The 21,401-nt window shown below is 31.6% G+C and overlaps 1 protein-coding gene across 13 annotated transcripts in view; it reads right to left on the bottom strand.

Annotated features, from left to right (window-relative positions):
- Positions 1–21,401, bottom strand: part of LOC124956325 (diacylglycerol O-acyltransferase 1) — a 136,709-nt gene that overhangs the window by 81,711 nt on the left and 33,597 nt on the right. For 12 of the 13 annotated variants that reach the window (XM_047512002.1, XM_047511996.1, XM_047511998.1 and 9 more), the window contains exons 4-5: positions 19,165–19,259; positions 1,687–1,739 (exon numbers count right to left, since the gene is read on the bottom strand). In XM_047512002.1, coding sequence (XP_047367958.1) covers positions 1,687–1,739; positions 19,165–19,259 — 148 coding nt within the window. The remainder of the gene's footprint in view (positions 1–1,686; positions 1,740–19,164; positions 19,260–21,401) is intronic. The other variant, XM_047512003.1, reaches the window with a different exon arrangement.

The following is a 21,401-nucleotide window of genomic DNA, read 5'->3' as shown; positions in this document are numbered from 1 at the left end:
AAGAAAGCGTCTACGTCGGGAGATAGTTGCGTGATGTTCCGAAAAAAAAAAAAAAAAAAAAAAAAAAAAAAAAAAAAAAAAAAAAGTAGGAAATAAAGAAGATACGAAAAAAAGAAGGAAAAAAATTAGACAAAAAAAAGCAAGAAACAAAGAGAGAGAGAGAGAGAGAGAGAGAGAGAGAGAGAGAGCAAAAAACGGAAATAAAGATGGAAATAGGAGAGATGGGTGAGTAAAAGGAGGGGGGGAGGGGTGGGGGGAATGAAACGCGTAAAAAACAAAAAAAGAGAGAGAGAGAGAGAAAGGAAAGAAGAAAAGAGAGAAGGAAAAAAAAAATTATTGCGCTGTTTAAAAATCTTTTTCCAACGTTTTACGTATCTTTAAAAGACTCCACGGTATTTATTTAACGCGCGAAGGAAGGAATCTCGTGAGAGGAAGAGAGACCGACGGATAAAGAGAGAGAAAGAGAGAGAGAGAGAGAGAGAGAAGATAGAGCGGAAGATTTAAAATAAAATTCTTAACTGTGGAAGATGAATGGAGTAATTACTTCAGGACAAACGATGGAGAATGTAGATATAGTTCGCTTCGATTATTCTCTGTCTGTCTGTCTCTCTCTCTCTCTCTCTCTCTCTCTCTCTCTCTCTATCTCTATCTCTCTTTTTTTTTCTCTTTCTCTCTCTTTTTCTCATGTAACGAGTTGGACTGTTTACATTTCGGTATATCGTGTGGGTTATCGTAAAATCAACGATTCATCGTGATAACGCAAAGCTGAATTTTCAAATCGATTCGAATCGATTGTAAAGTGATCGAATCGCATAAAAAAGAAAAAAATAGAAAAAGAAAAAAAAAAGGAGAAGAAAAAAGGAAAAAAAGGAAAAACGAAGAATGAAAAATCTACAATGATGAGTTTTCTTCTCTCTCTCTCTCTCTCTCTCTTTCTCTCTCTCTATCTATCTATCTATCTATCTATCTATATTTACATTTATATATATATATATATATATATATATATATATATATATCCATGTATTCATGATTCTCATTATCCTTCTTTACTCTTTGATACTTTTTTTTACATTTATCCATACATTTTTCGATCTAAAGTATTATATACTTTAAATATCATTTATCTGTTCGTGCGAAAGAAATTAAAATGGGTGAATGATTTCTTAAATATTTTCATTTTAATCACTCCTTCTGTTTCTATCATTTCTATTTCTATTTACTTTTATAATTTATTTTCTATCCTTTTTCTTCTTTTTCTTTTTTCTTCCTCCGCCCTCCCCACCATTACTCAGTTTCCTCGCAAAATTTTTCATTTTCTTCTCTCTCTCTCTCTCTCTCTCTCTCTCTCTGTCCAGGCTACTCTTGGTTCTTTTTTTTTTTTTTTGTTTTTTTCTTTCATTCCAAAGTAAATATTTTTCAACAAAATTCCATTCTATATCTATTTTTATTTCACCTTTTGAATTCAATTATATAATAAACATCTTTTGAACATTATTATTTGATCATTTGAAAGAAAATAAATGATAAAGTGTATGTTAAATATTTTTCCATTTATTATTTTCAATGTCTCTCTTTCTCTCTCTCTTTTTTTTTTTTTTTTGTTTTTTAATTCGCTTTATTCTAATTATAAAATATCTATACAAATGTTAATTCATATCGTTACTTTTTAATAACGTCACTTACCAGAGACATTCCCTTCTCTATCAACAGGCAAAGAGTCACCGGCACGATGGAATCTAAAAAAAAAAAAAAAAAAAAAAGAAGAACAAAAAAGAAATAAAAGGAAAAAAAAAAAACATTGCTTATTTTTCATAATATATGAAGGAAGTGTTTGGGATCGTTTAATTAACGAGTGGCTAATTAGATCGACGTTATATCAAATGTCAAATGTCGATGATAAAAAATACATTAACAACATTTGCATATATATATATATATATATATATATATATATATATATATATATATACAAATACACACACACAAACGTGTATCTGTATTTTCGATTGATAATCTAAAAAGTACGATTTTATTGAACACTCATAACAATTTAATTAAATTGCGCTCGCTTATAACGTTGCTATTGTCGTTGACATATAAAAAGTAAAAAGTAAAAAAACAAAAAAAAAGAAAAAGAAAAAAAAAGAAAGAAGTATCACATTAATAAACATCAGAATAATAAAACAGTATAATTCACTTTTTTTTTTTTTTCTATCTACAAAACAATATAAACATATACATGTGATTTATATTGCAAATGAAAATGTTATGAATATGGAAAATGTTTGTAAAGAAATCATGACAGGTTAGAGGAAGGAAACGGTGAAACGTAAAGGGTGAAGGGGATGGGAAGTGGAGGAGGCAGAAAAATTATACGAAATATTAGAGAATTGATAAAGAAGAAAAAAAGAGAAAGAAAAAAATAATAATAATAATAATAATAATAATAATAATCATCATTATCATAAATAGAACTTGTCGAATAGATTGAAGTTATGGCGAATCGGTTGCGCGTTGATTAAAAAGAGAAAAGAAAAGAAAAAAAAAAAAAAAAAAAAAAAAAAAGGAGAAAAAAATAAATGAAAAACGAAAGGGATGAAATTAAAGAAAAGAAGAAGAAGAAGAAAAAAAAAAAGAAGAAGAAAAAGAAAAAAAAATCACAAAAACGAAATAAACGAACGAACGTTTAACTACGGATATTTATTCTCGAAAATTAAGTTAGCTTCGCAATAGATGAATATATAAAGTCGCATGATTTCCTTCCTTAAACCTTCCCCTTTGACCCTCAATATCTCCTCTCCCTTTATCCTTCTTGCTTCAACGCATTTACGTTTATATTCTACGAACGTGGGTATTTCTCTCATCTCTTGGCATAAAATATGGCAAAACTTAAATAAGTTTAGAAGATGCAACCGGCCGATAGGCAAAACTCGCGAAATTGAGAAGCGCGAGATTCGTTTTGGAAGGAACTGCAAGATATCTTCTATCTCTCTCTTGCTCTTGCTCTTGCTCTCTCTCTCTCTCTCTCTCTCTCTCTCTTTTTATCTATCTATCTATCTCTCACATACACTTTGATCTAATTTATATCCTACAAACATACGTATTAAAAATTACTTCAAGCAAAAATTATTTCTAATTGTTTAAGGCCATTTTACGAAAAATTCGCGGCTCTCTTTTATATATATATATATATATATATATCTTTTTTTTTATCTTTTTATCATTATAATTATCATTATTATCATTATCATTATCATCATCATTATCATTATCATTATCATCATTATTATTATTATATTATTATTATTATTATTATTATCATTATTATTATTATTATTATTTCTCATCTCAGGACTATAAATCGTTTTTACTTCGATAGCGACATTTATACGTTTTTAAATGTATTTTTTTCTTTCTCTCTTTTCCTTCTTCCCAACGACAAGTATTATTATGTTCGTAGAAAAAAAAATGATTTCGTTGTGAAAATTGATGAGAAATTTTTACTAGCTTCAAATTTAAACTAATAATCATAACAACAACAACTACAACAACAACAATAATAATAATAATAATAATAATAATAATAATAATAATAGTAAAAAAAGCATGAGAAGGTAAGAAAAGTTCGAAATGGCCAGTGTTACGTGAGGGTCGTTTTAACGACGCGTGTAAAATGCAAAACAGGCAATTAGGACGAATTAGTCACAATTAAAGGCTTTTCTAAAGAGGGAAGTGGGAGCAGTAAGGGGAGGAACGAAGAGTGAACCAAGCGAGAATAACTGCACCTGTCGACATCTCAACCCTTTTCTCTCTCTCTCTCTCTCTCTCTCTCTCTCTCTCTATGTTATTCTCACACATTTAAAGTACACGTAGACACGTTAATATCATTGTAGATCGAATTTACAATACACGTAAACGTGGCCGAGCAGAAATAGGAAGGAAAAAGAGTGACGTCTGTAAATTGGAAGTTCAAACTCGCGAGTATGTAAAAAATGAGAATGAGAGAGAGAGAGAGAAAGAGAGGGAGAGAAGAAAAAAAAGAAAAGGAAGAGGGGGGAAAAAAAAGAAAAAGAAGAAAACGGAAAAGAGAAGAGAAAAGGTAGATAACGTTGATGCCCAGCACCTGCCAACTCCACATCCCACAACCCACGTTCCACATCGCCCTCCTCCCATCCCTTCCCTTCGTTGAAATCTCTACTCGTCAATTATCTCCAGCGTATTAATTACTAATTGGCATAGACGGATATGCGTTTCCCATATTACATTTTGTTAACATGCCGTCGTATCAATTAGAATCTTTTTGAAATTGGTATTTCAAAATCGATCTCTCTTTCTCTCTCTTTCTGTATCTTTCTGTCTTTCTCATTCTCTCTATCTATCCATCTATCTATCTTTATCTATCTATCTATTTATCTATCTATCTATCTATCTATCTATATGTGTATATCTACATATCTCTTTTTACAGAGGAGAAAACCATTTCCAATAATTATCTTTCTGAACGTCATACCGAAAGTCGAATTCGATTTGTAGATCGGACGTACCGTATTTGGTATATCAACGAATGTCGAAAGAAGTTTAATTAAAATTCGTGCGTTCGTTTACGATGTAACTTCCAATTCGAGAATAACGAGAATGTATACACATATGTTCCATCGTATATATATATATATATATATATATATATATATGTGTGTGTATGTGTGCGTATGTAGAAAAGCACATTTAATCGATCGAGCTTGAAAGTTCGATCGATATTGTTCGATGTTTTGCTGATATCACGTAGGAAAAGATATTTTCCAGCTTTAACATATATATATATATATATATATATATATATATATATATATATTTAATATATATATATTCAATACATATATAGATATATACATACGTATATGTATACATATATTCACGCATGCATTGATGTTTGCATGAAACTCTTTCATCCAACTAAATTGAATTACATTTGATTACGCTTGTGTTACATCGTGTAATACGTTTGTATACTCATTGTCAATGGCACGTATTTAAGAACTATTAAGTTGTACATACATTCATTATATTAATTTTAAGAAAATAAATTAATAAATTCATTCTCTTACTTGATGTCAAAGAAAACGAATTAAATTCTTGTATCTATGTACGTATGTATGTATGTATGTATGTATGTATGTATTCCATACACACAGAAAATAATCCATAAAGAGGAAATTTATTTAATTACTTTAAGTTTAATGTAATGAAGATAAATTTTGTTATATTCAATTATAATATATAAAAAGGAAATTTATTTATTATCTATTTATAATTATGAAATTTAGAAATTCTTAATATATTTAACAAAAAGAAAAACAAAAAAAAAAAGAAAAAAAAAAAAGAAAGAAATTTCATCGAAATTGACTTCTCCATTTGTAATTATTATATTACGTAAAACGAATGCATAAGTTCTCATAAATATCTTATTAATTAAGATTATCTTAAAATCATTTATCTATTATTCCCTTCGCTTTTATCTTATAGATCATGCGAATAATGAATTGAGAAAATTTGTCTACAAAATGAAACTATTACCTTAACTTACGTGATACATCATTGAAAAACAAATTTGTACTTCTTGTATGAAAGTAAATAAAAAAAAAAAAAAAAGACCTCTCAGAATAGAAAAAAAAAAAAAAAGAAAAAAAGAGAGAGAGAGAAATCATGAAAGAGTTTAAATCCCTTTCACATTTAACAATCTTTATGATCTTCCAAATAATTCGCGCCTTACAAATAATCCGAATAATTATCACGAAATTTTCCTAGAACATCAAACTATTAAACCATTGAAATCCAAGTTACGCCCTAGCCATGTTCTCTATTCCCATAGAAAAGCCACATAAGGGAGTTTCCACCTGTTAGAAATGAACGAGAACGAAAATTCATCGGTTGTACTCCGAACTAACAGCGACTAAAAAGAGAGAGAGAGAGAGAGAGAGAGAGAGAGAGAGGGAGGATATACATACGCATCATTCATGTGCGAACGCAAATATAGATACGTACGTACACATAGAAACGTGCATACACACATCGATATTGACAGTTTTGAAAACGTATCGGCTTTGCCACGATGCCCGAACTCAGGTGAATGTGTTTCTACTTCGACTATAATTAATGAAAACAAATGACTTCTCATATATCAGAACGTAAAACGTGGTGGAGAGCGAGATGGGAGGAGGGGGGAGGGGAGGGGGAAGGGGCTTGGGAATGGGAAAGGGAAAGGGAGAGAAGAGGAAGGGGTGAAAGGATAAGAGGGGTGAGGTATTATTTTCTCTTCCTGCTACTCTATATGATATACATTTTTTGATTTTTTTTTTTTTCTTTTTATACCTTTCGTCCTTTTAATAACGAAAGAGAGAGAGAGAGAGAGAGAGAGAGAAAGAGAGAAGGCTCGAACGTTCAAATCCGACACAGCTGACTAATAGATATTAATGAAAACCCTTTACGTCATGGAAATTCGTTCATATTTTTGTTTCATTCGTTTGGTTTATTTTTTTCGCTTTTTTATGTGTCCACCCCCCTCCCGACCCCATGTTTATCAGACCTCACCTTTCTCTCCATGAGATACCTAAGCTCTCACTCTTCCCCATTGGACTGCAACACCGAACGAAACATAGAGAGGAGATATCCTATTTTATTTGTTTTTCAAAAACAAAAAAAAAAACAAAACAAAAAACAAAACAAAAAAAATGACAATGATTATTAAACACAAAAGAAAAAGGAAATAAATATAAAAGAAACGAGAAGAAAAGGGAAGAAAAGTAAAACGTACAAAAACAAACAATACGAACGAACGAACAAACAACGAGGGAAAAAAAGAAAAAGAAAAAAGAAGAGGGAGAGCGGGGAGGGAGGGTAGGGCCAAAAAAAAAAAAAAAAATTGGGATTGAAAAGAGAGTCACTCTTTTTGTCAAATCTATATTACACGAGGGAAGATATATGAAGGCATAGAGTAGGATTTGAAGCTATTGATGTTAAAGTTACAACAATGGCTATGCCATCATCGTTTGTGTCCCACCGTCAAAGTCAGTTACCGAGTTTCACGTAATTTTCACACGCAATGAACACACACACACACACACATACACAGAAAAAGAGAGAGAGAGAAAGAGAGAGAGAGAGAGATATATATATATATATATATACATAAATACATATATATATATTTTTTTAGCCTTCTTTTTTTTTCTCCCTTTTCTTCTCCCACCCACTTTCAATCGAACCTTTGATCTCCTTCGCTTTTAATTTGACACGACATCAAACGAGTGTTAGTCCCTTCGAGTAACAATGTACGAAACGATTTTAATTTTTCAACGAATTCAATGTCGAACACGAATGCATTTATCGATACAAGAGGAAATTATAATGAGAGAGAGAGAGAGAGAGAGAGAGGGGGAGGAGAAGAGATCAAATTTCGATGAAGATATATAATAACGTATATATATTCCACCCATCCCTCCCTCCCCCCCCCCGCCCCGCCCCCCATCCCTCAGATGAAAATGTTCGGGCTTCTATGGAAATCATTAGCTTCGTTCGAAAAATTCGATAGTTTGTTAAACGCAAGGTCGGGTCATTTCATTTAAATTAACCTATGGGTTAAAATTTATTTGAGAATTTAAAGGAAATATAAGAAGAAGAAGAAGAAGAAGAAGAAGAGAGAAAGAGAGAGAGAGAGAGAGATGGGAAATACGAGAGAATAATATTTTCTATGAATGAGGTGAGACGTTTGTTAGACAAGTGATGAGTGGGAGAGGTGGGTGCACAGAGGGTGGAGATGGTTGAGATAAGAAAATAAAAAAAAAATAAAAAGAAAAAGAGAGAGAGAGAGAGAGAAAGAAATCGGCTAAAATGAGTGAAAACGAATGAGAGCAATGAAAGAAATAAAGAGAGGGAGAGAGAGAGAAATATATATATATATATATATATATATATATATATATATATATATATATATATATATATAAAGAGAGAGAAAAAGATAGGTACCCGCAAGCTTAAGGGTAATCGACTTCCACCCTCGAGCACCTCTCGGATCTCAGCCACTAATTAAGACTTTTACTTTTTTTTTTCCCCTCGCTAAGTCTTTTCTATCTCTCTTCGAGTGTCTCGACTCGTTGAAGGTTCGAAGTAACAGCCTGAGGTAGAAGAAAGATAGAAAGAGAGAGATGATATAAAAAGGAGAGAGAGAGAGAGAGAGAGAGAGAGAGAGAAGATATAAAAATAAAGAAAAAGGGAGAAGAGAGATAGAGAGAAGAATATTAAAATAAAAAGAAAAAAGCGAAAGCTGATAAACTCGATTACGTGATGTAAGAATTTGATGGGAAACAAAAAAGAAAAGAAAAAAAAAACAGAAAGAAAGAAAGAAAGAAAGAAAGAAAAAAATTTCAGTGAAAAATTGACGCGAACTGATTAGACTGAGTGTTTTAAAATATCCTATAAATGAGTCGATTTCGAACTTTTTCGATCTTTTGTTATTTTTTTGGCAGGAAAAAAAAAAAGAAAAAAGAAAAAATATATAGAAAAGAAAAGGAAAAAAATTAAAAAAAAATGAATAAATAAATAAAAGGAAGGAAAGAAAACGCATTTGTTCGATTGTCGAGTTCGTTCGTGATTTTGTTTTTTTTTTCCTTTTTTTTTTCCTCTTTTTTTTTTTTTTTTTTTCTTTTTTTAAATCGTCATTAAACGTATTTTTACGTCCACTCCTGAATGTTCAACCTTTCGTTATATTATTAAACGTTACGGAAAAATAACAATCGATTTATAAACGTGATTGGATCGCCAATTTTTAACGATCTTTCGTTGTCCTTTTGCCAAAAAAAAAAAAAAAAAGAAAAAAAAAAAGAAAGAAACATGAGAAAAGGAAAAACATTTGCTCGATCAATCGAGCTCCAATGATTTTATTTTCGAATTTTCTTCCTACTTTTCATTCTTTCCATTTCTATTATTCTTTTAGTTTTTTTTTTTTTTTTTTTTTTAAATAACGACTTGAAAAAAAAACTCGCACGTATCGTTTTTCTTCTTACTTATATTAAACGTTTACAAAGGAAATCCATCCGATTTTCTTTTAAACGAAGACGGTGTAACAACTCTCGACTAAAGTCCTTTGGATATCTCATGAAAGCCATCTGTTTAATGATCCGAGCTTGAACGTAAGGATCAAGCATGTATATATGTATGTATGTATGTATGTATGTATGTATGTGTATATGTATTTGTGTGTGTGTGTGTGTGTATGAAAAGGATAGTTGAAATGAGGAGAACTAACTTCAACGTAAAGGATGTATAGCAAAATGATGAAGAATAAAAAGGTATACGTGATACAAGTAAAGGATAAGTCGAAAGTATCCAAGTGATATTAAAAATCCGATTACTCTTTTACGTGAACATATTAAGGATCAATTTTTGTATCCTCAAATCGTGAAATTATAAAAGCTTAGAAGAAACTTTCGACCGACATTCATCCCTCCTCTTCCTCACCCTTCTCTCTCTCTCTCTCTCTCACTCTCTCTCCTATATTATCGTTTCGAATGAGGGATGAAAAAAAAAAAAAGAATTAATAAAAATAAATAATAAGATAAAGTAAATGATTGTAAAAATAAACGATAGACAAAGATTTTCAATTTCCTTGTGTTTGATTTTTTTTTTGTTCGAGCATTTTTTCGCTCCCATTTTCTTTTTTATTTTTTTCTCACTTTTTTGTTTTATCTTTCCCCCTCCCCCCTTTTTCTCTCTCTCTCTCTCTCTTTCTCTCTCTTTTTCCTGTTCACGTTCTTTTTTATTACCGTGAACGGTCGTAGAGAAAGAAGCGTTACGAGTTAGTCCGCAATGTGAACGCCGGAGTGCTAATTACGAATAATTATGAGTACTAATTAAAGTTTCTCTTTGACACTGTCGCACATAACACACGAGTACGACTAAAGATTTATGTGTTAGTTTAATATTCCTTATTAACCCATACTCGACTTTTAAAATATATACAAATATGTATCTATTTTTTTGTTCCATTCTTTTCTTTTTTTTTTTTTTTTTTTTTTTTTTTTTTTTTTTTTTATCAAAAATAAAACGAATAAAAAAAAAAAGTCGAAAGAAATAAAAAATAAAAAGAGATTTATGTATATAAACAGATGTAGTACGCGTGCATATCCTAAAAGTTAATTCATTAATACAATGACTTAATAATATCATGATTTGTTAAAGGTAATGAAATTAACGAAATGAAAGAAATAATAAATAAAAGATATTAGAAGAAAAAAAGAAAAAAAAAAAAAAGAAAGAAAAAAAATGATCGATATCGATGATGAAAAACAAAATGTAAAAGAGAAATACAACATTTATATATATATATATATATATATATATATATATATATATGTATTTATGTATATATATCTACGTATATTAAATAAATACGTATGACTAAGTAAATGAATTTGAGAGAGAGAGAGAGAGAGAGAGAGAGAGAGAGAGAGAGAAAGGAAGTGAGTTAACCATACATAGAATTCATTCTCAGTGAGTGCAATCTCTCATTTAATTCAATTAGTCCGCGCTCAGACACTATATTCAACTCGTATATATGTATCTATCTATCTATGTGTGTATATACGTATGTATACATGTATGTGTGATGTTCAGATTAAGTAATTCGTATGACGACTCACATTGAGTCCATCCCCTCTCCCTCTCACTCTTTCTTTTTCTCCATTTTCCTCTTTATTATATATCATAACGACGACGAAGCGTATAATCGTCAAAAAGATTCCGTAGCGAAATTGTTCCGATATATTTTTTATTTCTTTTCTGTTTTCTTTTTTTTCTTTTTTTTTTTTTTTTTTTTTTTTTTTTAGACGCCGAGAAAGAAAATGAAGAAAATGAGAAAGAAAGAGAGAGAAAGATAAAGAGAGAGAGAGAGAGAGAGAGAGAGAGAGAGAGAGGGAGGGAGAGAGAGACAAAATGATTTACAGAAAAAGCTTGTCCGATAATTGGCCTCTCCCCCTCATCGTTCTCGTTTCTTATCGTTTTTATTCAACAGAAAAATTCGTTCTCATTAACTTGTTCCCATTTTCTTTTTATTTTCTTTTCCTTTCTTTTCCTCGATTTTTATCCTCTTCTTTTCTTTTTTTTATGTTCTCTCTCTCTCTCTCTCTCTCTCTCTCTCTCTTTTATCACGGCACACGATTATCAAGAAGAGAATTGGTATTATTTTATGATGACGTCAGTTCATGAACGTTCCCGGTATCGGTCTAAGATTAATCGTCACTACTGGAGCTCTTATACACCTTTATGAGAAAGAGAGAGAGAGAGAAATATATAGATAGATAAAGAGAGAGAGAGATAGAGAAAGAGAGATAGAGAGAGAATTGAGTTACATATGTATAGTTAAAACGAAAATTCATTCTTATTAATTTAATCCTCTTTTTCTTTTCTTTTTCGCTTCTTTATTTCTCCCTCTCTCTCTCTCTCTCTTTCTGTCTCTTTTTCTCTCTTTGGTACGTGATTATCAAAAAAAAAAAAAAAGAAGAAAAAAAATAAAAGAGATATTAACATTATTTCACGATGACGTCACTTGTAAAGTATTTTACTCAGCTCAAGTGTTAACAATGAAATTCTTGTTACTTACTAATCTAAAGCTCATTATGTTAATAGAAAGAACGACAGAGAGACAGAAAGAGAAAGAGAAAGAGAGAGAGAGAGAGAGAGAGAAAACACTAAATAAAAGAAAATTCTTACTTGAAAAGAGAATTCATTTTCATTAACATAATCTGCTTTTTTCTCCTTTTTTTCTTTTTTCTTTTTTTTTTTTTTTTTTTTTTCTTCATTTCTCTTCAATACATACATTCAACGTACAACTTATATATATATATATATATATATATAAAAAGATTTAGATATTATTTTACGATGAAGTCACTTTTAGGATGTTACTGAGTTCCTGACGTCTGTCTAAGCTTAAATGTTACTATTGCGGCTCTCATTTACCCTTTCACTCGTTACGTTATCAGATAAAGAGAGAAAGAGAAAGAGAGAGAGAGAGAGAGAGAGAGAGTGAGAGAATGAGAGAGTGAGAGAAAGAGAGAGAGAAGGAGAGAAAGCATGGAGTTACAGTGAAGTTAGTAGTAAGTTTTCGTCTTGAAAGTTCTCTCCCTTCGTCGAAAGCAACCACCAAACGGACGGGAGGAGATTGTAGTTAGGAAAAGAAAAGGACCAGTTGCTAGCTAGTTCGAGGGAAAAGCCGTAGGAAAAGCTCGAAGAGTAGCTACCAATGGGAATCACGTCTTTCTTCATTTCCTTTTCGTGCTATTTTCTTCCGAAGGGAACTCTTTCAAACGTATGGTCTCTCGCGACGATCAAAATCGTAGTTTCTATATGAAACAAACGTAACACATATGTATGTTTCTGTGTGTCTGTCTGTGTGTATGTGTGACTGTCTGTGTTTGTATATGTATGTATGTATTTGTGAGTAAAAGAAAAAGAGAGAGAGAAAGAATGAGTACGAGCTGTGCTATGAACGTAGAACGAGAACGGCTTAAGTAGAATCTCTCTTTCTCACTCTTTCTCTCTCTTTCTCTCTCTTTCTTTCTCTATCTATCTATGTATCTCTCTCTCTCTCTCGACCTAGTTTCAACGAGCATGAACGTAATAAGTTCCAGCAAGAATTACGAGCCTTTTCTCTCTCTTCCTCTCTTTTTCTCTCTATCTCTCTTTCTCTCTTTCTCCTCCGCGATACGCTAAATTCGCAATGCTTCTCTTATTTTATATATTAAAATCCAATTTTCAAGAGACTATACCACCGTCCAAGTATTGTCATATCGTTAGATGGAAAGGAGAAAAGAAGAGAAAGAAAAAAAAAAAAGAAAAAAGAAAAGAAGAAAGAAAAGAGAGAAAAAGAAGCAAGAAAAAAAATAGATAAAAAAATAAATTAAATAAATAAATAAATAAATAAATAAAATGAAAGAGGTAAAAGAGTATACTTTATTATCGGTTATATAGTGTTCCTATCGATGTTGCTCTTTTAGTTTTCTATGTCGTTTTACGACGATCGAGAATGGGATGCTTTGAATTGAGAAAGAAAAGAAAAAGAGATAGACACAGATAAAGATAGAGATAAAGAGATAGACAGAGAGAGAGAGAGAGAGAGTGAATGAGAGAGTGAGAGCGAAAGATTATTTGAAAATGCTAGAGAAACATATCAAAGCAGAAAACTATGACTCTCTGGACGGCAATTGTAGTACAGGTGATATATATATATATACATGGATAGATAAATCGATAGATAGAATAGATAGATAGAATAGATATACCCAGTCAATCTCATAAAGTACGAAATTAAAGTTTACTAAGGATTCATCGAAAATAAATTTTCCACTGTTTAAACATTTAACGAACAATCGAATTTTTCTTTATACACTATTTAATTATTTACTTTTCTTCTTTGTACAATCAGATAAATGAAAACGAAAAAAAAAAAAAGAGAGAGAGAGAGAGAAAGAGAGAAATCGCTCGAGATAGTCAATGATGATAGACTGTACGAATCGCCGAAGTGTGAACCACCAAATATGGCAGAGTGTTGGATAAAAACATGAAAAAATTTGGAACCCTGTTTACGGCCGACCGACTTCAACATATATTCGAGTGATAGTGGCTGTTGGATGGAATGAGGTGATAGTTGGGGGATGAAGGAGATGGGGGTATTTACTCCCCTCCACGTTTCCCGACCTCTCAAAGCTATTTTTACCAACGTCACGTACATTTCATTTCGTTTGAAATTTATCATCACTCCCATTCCACCCATTCACCTCCTCCAAATGCATTCGACCATATTTACCGTTCTGTAAAAATACAAATCTTCAATTACACTGAATGAAATTATTCACATTGGTTTGTTGTGATAACAACCATACTTATTATGATAATAATGATTTCGATCAGATCATAATAAAAAGTTATACGAATATACGTATGTAATTGGAAATACCAAAAAGAAAATGAAGAAGAAAAATAAAATATATATATATATATATACTTATTATATTATCGAAAGAAATGAAGTGTCATATTTTAATTTTATTACGATTAAGTCATAAAAGTTCACGCGAGATGATCGGATCATCGGATATTTTATTACAATTGCATGTTCGATCAATTGAAAATATCTATTTTAATGAAATCATTATCGTATGGATTTTTTTCAACCCTCTCTTCTTCTTTCCTTTTTTGAGGGAGAAGAGAGAGGGAGACGGAGGACGAATTTCAAAAAGTATCCTAACATTATCGTAATATCGTAAGTTAATAAGACTGATTAATGCATTATTAAGATTGATTTTTTTTGACCAAATGGTTTCATTTGATAACGCTACAAATGACATAGAAAATAGAAATTATCATTCGTACGATTGAAATAGTACGATATTTTTTTTTCTTTTCTTTCTCTCTCTCTCTCTCTCTCTCTTTCTCTCTAAAAAAAAAAAATATCTTAAACTTATCTAACACTTCGATCTAAAGATCTTTTTTCTTGCTATAGTTTCTTCTTCCTCCTTTTCTTTTTCTTCTTCTTTTCATTTCTTTTTCTTTCTCCTTTTCTATTTGAAATAATAGCCTAATTGAAAATCGAATAATAGGATTTTTAAGGTAATACATCTCTCGAAACTAATTTAATACGGTCAACATTTTAATTTGATACATCTTATATGCATAAGATAAAATGATTGATATATTAGGGGGATATGTGGGAGGAGTGAGTAAGTGGGGAGAAAAGATGGTGGGTTATCGGGGAGGAAAAGCCCGTAGGAAAGAACGTAGAATTTCAATTGGATTCGAGTCCAATTTAAGCACCCCTCTGATTTCTTCGTTAAGGTTGGTTCCTGATTACGGGCTCTCGTATAAACCCCCAACCTTACTTTCAACCTTACCGACTTGCCATTGGTAAAGAAAGAACAGACAGATAACGATTCGTGTTGGTTGGTTTTTCTTATCTCGACAATATATCTATCCTGTTTTTTCCTCGTAAAGAAGAAGACGACAAAGAAAGAAAGAAGAAGAAGAAGAAGAAGGATAAAAAAAAAAAAAACAAAGAGATGATACAGGCGAGATGATGATGATGATGATGATGATGATGATGATGAAAAAGAAGAAACAAAAAAAGAGTGTGTGTGTGTGTGTGTGTGTGAGAAAGAGAGAGAGAGAGAGAGGAAGAGGGAGACAAAAGGAATAAAGCTGAAATAATTTTTCTTATCTTTCTCATAAAAAAGAAAAAAAGAAAAAAAAAAAAGGGAAAAAGGAAAAATAAAAAAAGAAGAAGATAACAAAACAAAAATATAAGGCAGACATAATGCTTCTTTTCTTTTGTTTCGTCATAAAAAAAAAAAAAGGAAAAGAAAAAAAGAAGAAAATGAAAAAAAGATAAGGTTGAAACAATTCTTTTTTTTTTTTTCCTTTTTTTTTCTTTTTCCTCTCAAAAAAAGAAAAGAAGAATAAAAGACAAGAAAATCAGGAAGAGGAAAGTAAAAGAGAAAAAAAGGAACGTACCGTGTGATAGAAGAGGAGAAGACTACTCGAAAGAGTCGAGAACGAAAAGTAAAGAAAAGAAAAGTGAGTAAGTTGAAAAGGGATGGAAGAGGGGTGCAGAGGGCCAAAAGGGTGGGGGTGTGGAAGAGGGGTGATGGTTAGAACGAAAGGGAATCGCGACAATCCAAGCCCGCAGGAGGAACCTAATTCCTACGTGGTGGTGGTGATGGTAATGGTGGTGGTGGTGGTGGTGGTGGTAGTGGAGGTGGTGTCCGTGGAATAATTAATCCCCTAATCGCGAAAGCACCGAGATAGGGTGCCGTAAGAGTACCGCTTAAAAAGCAATCTCGTTGCATGGGTCGCGGTATGAAAATTATTATGCTTGGTCCTGGGACCACCCTTACAGTGAAAAAAAAAAAAGAAAGATAGAAATAGAAAGAGAGAGAGAGAAAGAGAGAGAGAGAGAGAAAGAAAGGCCAAGTGGTCAGAAAAAAAAGTATAAAAAGAGAAAGAGAAAGAGAGAGAGAATGAAAGCAGGCTGGTAAAAGAACTGAGTTCTAGTTACTATAGTTCTTTTACTCCGTTTAGAACGCTAACAGCAACACCGACAATAACATTGGTGAGCAAGAAGGTAGAACGAAAAAAAAGAGAGAGAGAGAGAGAGAGAGAGAGAGAGAGAGAGAGAGATGTAGATAAAGAGAAAGAGAGAGTAAGAGAGAGAGAGAGACAGACAGAGAGAGGAAAAGAGTGAACACGTAGATTCTAAAATATGAGAGCTATTAACCGTACTTTCCCCATGAGCATTATCTTCTCTTAGGTCTAAATAATGCAAGCAAATTCTTCCTCCCCCCCCTCTCTCTCTCTCTCTCTCTCTCTATCATTCTATCTTTCTTCTTTCTTTTCGTTCTTCTCTTTTTCTCTTTTTTCTTCCTAGACACTACTTGCAAACACAAACGAGGCTGCTACAATGTTACCGATGCAACTCGCGTTTACCTACGAAAGAGAGTTTGAGAGAGAGAAAGAGAGAGAGAGAGAGAGAGAGAGAAAGAGAGAGATAGTTTTTTAGTCTTTTAGTCTTTTCAGTTGAGTGAAAGCTCAGTCGGGTATAAGATGCATTCGGTGAAGGGACAATATGACTGATAATATGGCTGAATTTTAAAGTTATCATAGGAAATTTATACCCGTTAAAAAAGAGGCCTGCCACAACTATCTCTCTCTGTTCCTCTTTCGCTCTTGCTCTCGCTTTCTCTCTCTCTCTCTCTCTCTCTCTCTCTCTCTCTTTCTCTCTCTCTCTCTATCTCTATCTCTGTTTATCCAACGCTGTTACTAAATTTAAAAGAATATTATAAAGAGATTGAATTAAATATTGTTTTTTATAAACGTCACGTGATAAATCGAATTTAAATGACAACGTGACTGACTCTTCGAGAAGGAAACTTTTTAAAAAAATAAAACAGAAAGAGAGATTAAAATTAATAAAAGAGGAGAGAGGGGAGATAGAGAGAGAGAGAGAGAGAGAAAGAGAGAGAGAGAACGAGAGAAATATAATACAATTTATTGTATTTATGTATTCATATGTGATATTAATAAGAAATAAAATATTAATTTGGATATATGTAAATGACAATTATATTTTTTATCAAATATATATAATATCATCACATATATTTTATATATATATATATATATATATATATATATATATATATATATATATACATATATCAACGAGATTTCTATTATGACAAAATTTATATGTATTAAATTCGTACTGTTTTCTGTTCACTATGACAACCAACAAAAAGAAATAGAACGAAAGGAGTCGATTGTGTATGTTAGGATAGAAAAGAAAACAAATTGTAAAAATGGTAAGAGGGCTTACATAAGAAAACAAAACAAAAACAAAAACAAAAAGTAGAAAAAAATTAAATTAAAACAAAAATATATATATATATATATAAAAGAAAATATGAAAGAATGAAAAAATAAAATAAAAAGTATAACAGCATAGTTTAATATCATAGGTAAAAATGTGAAGGTTAGCTTGATAAATATGAAAAGTAACCTCTTATAACTTTTATCGGCATACCTTATCTTCCTTCTCTCTCTCTCTCTCTCTCTCTCTCTCTCTCTCTCTCTCTCTCTCTCTCTTTTACAGTTCATTCATCCTTCTCTGTCTTTCATGTACACACACATACACTCTCTCTCTCTCTCTCTCTCTTCCTCTCTCTCTCTCTGTCTCTTTTCCTCTTTCTATCTCTCGTATCAAACAGAACGCTTTTTTCATTTTCACATCCCTCCTCCCCCCCCCACCCCGCCCCACCTCTTCCCACTGCTCATCTCCTCTTTTCCTTCCTTTTTTTACGATTTTGTCTTTTCGTCCGTATTTTTCGCTCTCCCTCCTTTTTTCAATCTTTTTTTTTTCCTTCTCCTCTTCTTCCTTCCCTTTCCTTTTCTCTCTTTTTTTTCTCTTTTCTTTTTTTTCTTTCTTCTTTATTTTCTTTTTTTATTAATTTCCAAATCCCACTCACCCCACTGCAGTCGGTGGATATCGGTGGGATGACTGCCAAGATGAGACACGAGTTGCCTCTCAGCAATTCGACTTTTACACAGTCTCAGGACACAACGGAGATCTCAGGCATACGTTTCCTTTCTCATCGAGATTTATTATTGTGTATGAGTCGTTGTTGCTTTAACTATCGTCATGATATTATATATATATATATTTTTATTACCTACGTGGGCAATAAAGAGCAAAAGGAGCAAGAACGAAGAATTAATTGAAAAAGAAAAATATAAGGAAATAAAATAAAATGAAGTGAAATGAAATGAAATGAAGTGAAATGAAATGAAAAAAAAAAAAAAAGAAAAAAAAAAAAAAAGATTAAAGTACGTTAATAACAACGTGAAGAAGGAAAAGAAAAAAAGAGGACGATTTTTTTTTTTTTTTAATCAAATCCCACAAAATTTAGTACACCTAGTGTATATCTCTTATCTATTTCATGATTTTCAAGATAAACGTACAACTAACCGTCTATAAATTCTACTTCAAAATTATGAAATATAATTAAAGCTCGAATAAATGAAAGGAAAATAACTTGAACCTCTCTCTCTCTCTCTCTCTCTCTCTCTCTCTCTCTCTCTCTCTCTCTCTCTCTCTTTTTCTCCATCCCTCATTCATTTTGACTCTTTAGAATAGAGATTCTCAATATATGAAAAGCGATGATAAAACGTTTGATGATACTTTGACAAGATTTATTATTAAATCGTTTATATTATCATACAAATACATTGTACATATACATATACATATGTACATACATACATACATATATACATACATATATATATATATATATATATATATATATATATATATATATATAGATATATATATAAAAACACAAACAGTGACAAAAAAAAAGAAGTAACAAAGGCATTTCCAGGAATTATTCCAAATAAAAGAAAAAAAAAAAAAAAAAAAAAAAAAAAAAAAATAGGAAAAAAAAAAGAAAAAAAAGGAAAAAAAAAAGAAATGGCATGAAGGATTGAGAATCACTGCAATGGTATATATATATACTTATCAAAGTAAAATAGTATGTAATTTATCGATTGACTTACAAACGATCAACAAAATCGAAGGATGCTCTTCACCGCCGTCGTACTTGCCGCTCAGAAATAGAAACCATTGCCTTGGATCCACTCTTATCCCGTATCTAAAAATAGAAAATGATAAGGAAAGGATATAGAGAAAAATAAGAAAATAGATAAAGAAAGGAAATGGACACAAAGTTTCGAAATGTATCTTATGTGTGTGTATGTGTGTGTATGTGTGCACGAATTCGTGTATATAAGCGTACAACCATATGCGTATCTCTCTCTGTGTGTGTGTGCGTGTGTGTGTGTGTCGAAATGAAAGCGCGTTTTTCGTTATTATCGTCCGACGCTCCAAACCCACCCCTAAACCCTCAACCCTAACTCAACCCATTCCACCTCACCCCAACTCACTTCCCTTCTTCTACTCCTTACTCGTTCATTCTCGTTCCATCTGCAAACGCGTGTTAAACGAACGCCTGCAGCAGCATTACGACAACGACAACGACAACGACAACGACGACGACGACGACGAAGATGACGATAACGACAACTACGACTACGACGACGACGACGACGACGACGACGACGACAACGATGACGTTGGTGACATCAGTGACGTCGGCACGGGCCGAAGGGCAAAGGCGCTTTTATTAACGTCCGTCTTTTCTGTGATTCTTAGGATGATGATATTCGAAAAGAGAGAGAGAGAGAGAGAGAGAGAGAGAGAGAGAGAGATTGATGAAAATTTAAGGGTAGATACACAAATTCTTTTTTAATAAGAAACGAAAGAAGAACGTTCATAGCTGAAAATATAAGGGATGAAATATCTCGATATATTGTTTACGATGATTGATAGGAGAGAGAGAGAGAGAGGAACGATTTATATATTTATTTTTCTATTTATTTATTCTCTCTCTCTCTCTCTCTCTCTCTTTTTTTTTCTTTTCATTTTTCTCTTATACGAATTTGTTTCCAAATATTATATATATATATATATATATATATATATATATATATATATATATATATATATATATATTGATTATAAAAAAATAGTCGATATGACGATATTAAATGAAAGAATTTTTCAATAAAAAATTCGTCAGAAAATTTGAATAAAACGAAGACAACGACTAGTAAAAAATTTATTAAACGGTGACATTAATTGACCACGATGAAATAAATTTATTACAACACGAAATAAAATGAAGAAGAAGAAGAAACAAAACGAAAAAGAAAACAAAAAAAGAAAAAAAAAGAAAAAAGAAGAAAAAAGAAGGATCGAGTATCTTGATCTCGATCGTTCCACATAGATCTCTCTATATAGATCCTAAAAAATGGCGCAATATTTATTCACAGATTTTTTTTTAACGTCGGGGAAAAAAAAAAGAAAGGAAATATGGAAATAAAAAAAGAAGGAAATATTAAAAAAAAAAAAAAAAAAAAAAAAAAAAAAAAAAAAAAGAAAAAGGACAAAAAAAGAAGAAAAAGCAAGTTTATCGAAGACCGATGGCTTTGATTCGAGGGTTCGGACTAACGATGATAAACGAGGCTTACCGTTGAAGCAATTAAAGTATTTCAAGTGGGTGAAACAGAGAGACAAAGAGAGACAAAGAGAAAGAGAGAGAGAGAGAGAGAGAAAAGAGAACGAGGATTATTTATTGGAACGTCGATCGAATCGCGTTGGTTCCCTATTTCGTGGCAAATGCAATCAGTCACGTTGATACAGTTTGCGATAATTGAGGATAGTTTGTCGGAGAAGAAAAATTCTTATAATCGATCGTTTAACTTGTCGATAAAGAAATGATCTTGTTCAAGTTGAAGCAATAAAACTCGATCATCGACATCTCATCTTATAACGAGAAAATAATCTCTTCGAGTTTTCTTTCGTAATACTATATCTATATTTCCTATCTCTCTCTCTCTCTCTCTCTCTCTCTCTCTCTCTCTCTCTCTCTCTCTTACACTCGTTATAACATCGTGACTATCGATCTCTCTCTCTCTCTCTCTCTCTCTCGCATTCAACAATTTGGCGAGATACTTGGGAAAAAAAAAAAAAAAAAAAGAAAAAAAAAAGTTATAATTTTATTATTATTAGAATAATTCGTCATAATTTTATAATTGACGCTATGATTAATTGATCTTATTTTATTACATTGAATAATTTGACGGATGATTAAAAAGAAAAAAAAAAAAAAGAAAAAAAAAAAAGAGGAAGAGCAAAAAAAAACAAAAGAAAAAAATAAGAAAATAATAATAAT

This window comes from Vespa velutina, chromosome 21, assembly GCF_912470025.1.
Source record: "Vespa velutina chromosome 21, iVesVel2.1, whole genome shotgun sequence".
NCBI lineage: Eukaryota > Metazoa > Arthropoda > Insecta > Hymenoptera > Vespidae > Vespa > Vespa velutina.
Note: the sequence above shows the minus strand (reverse complement) of the source record. Positions and strands in the feature narration are given on the sequence as shown.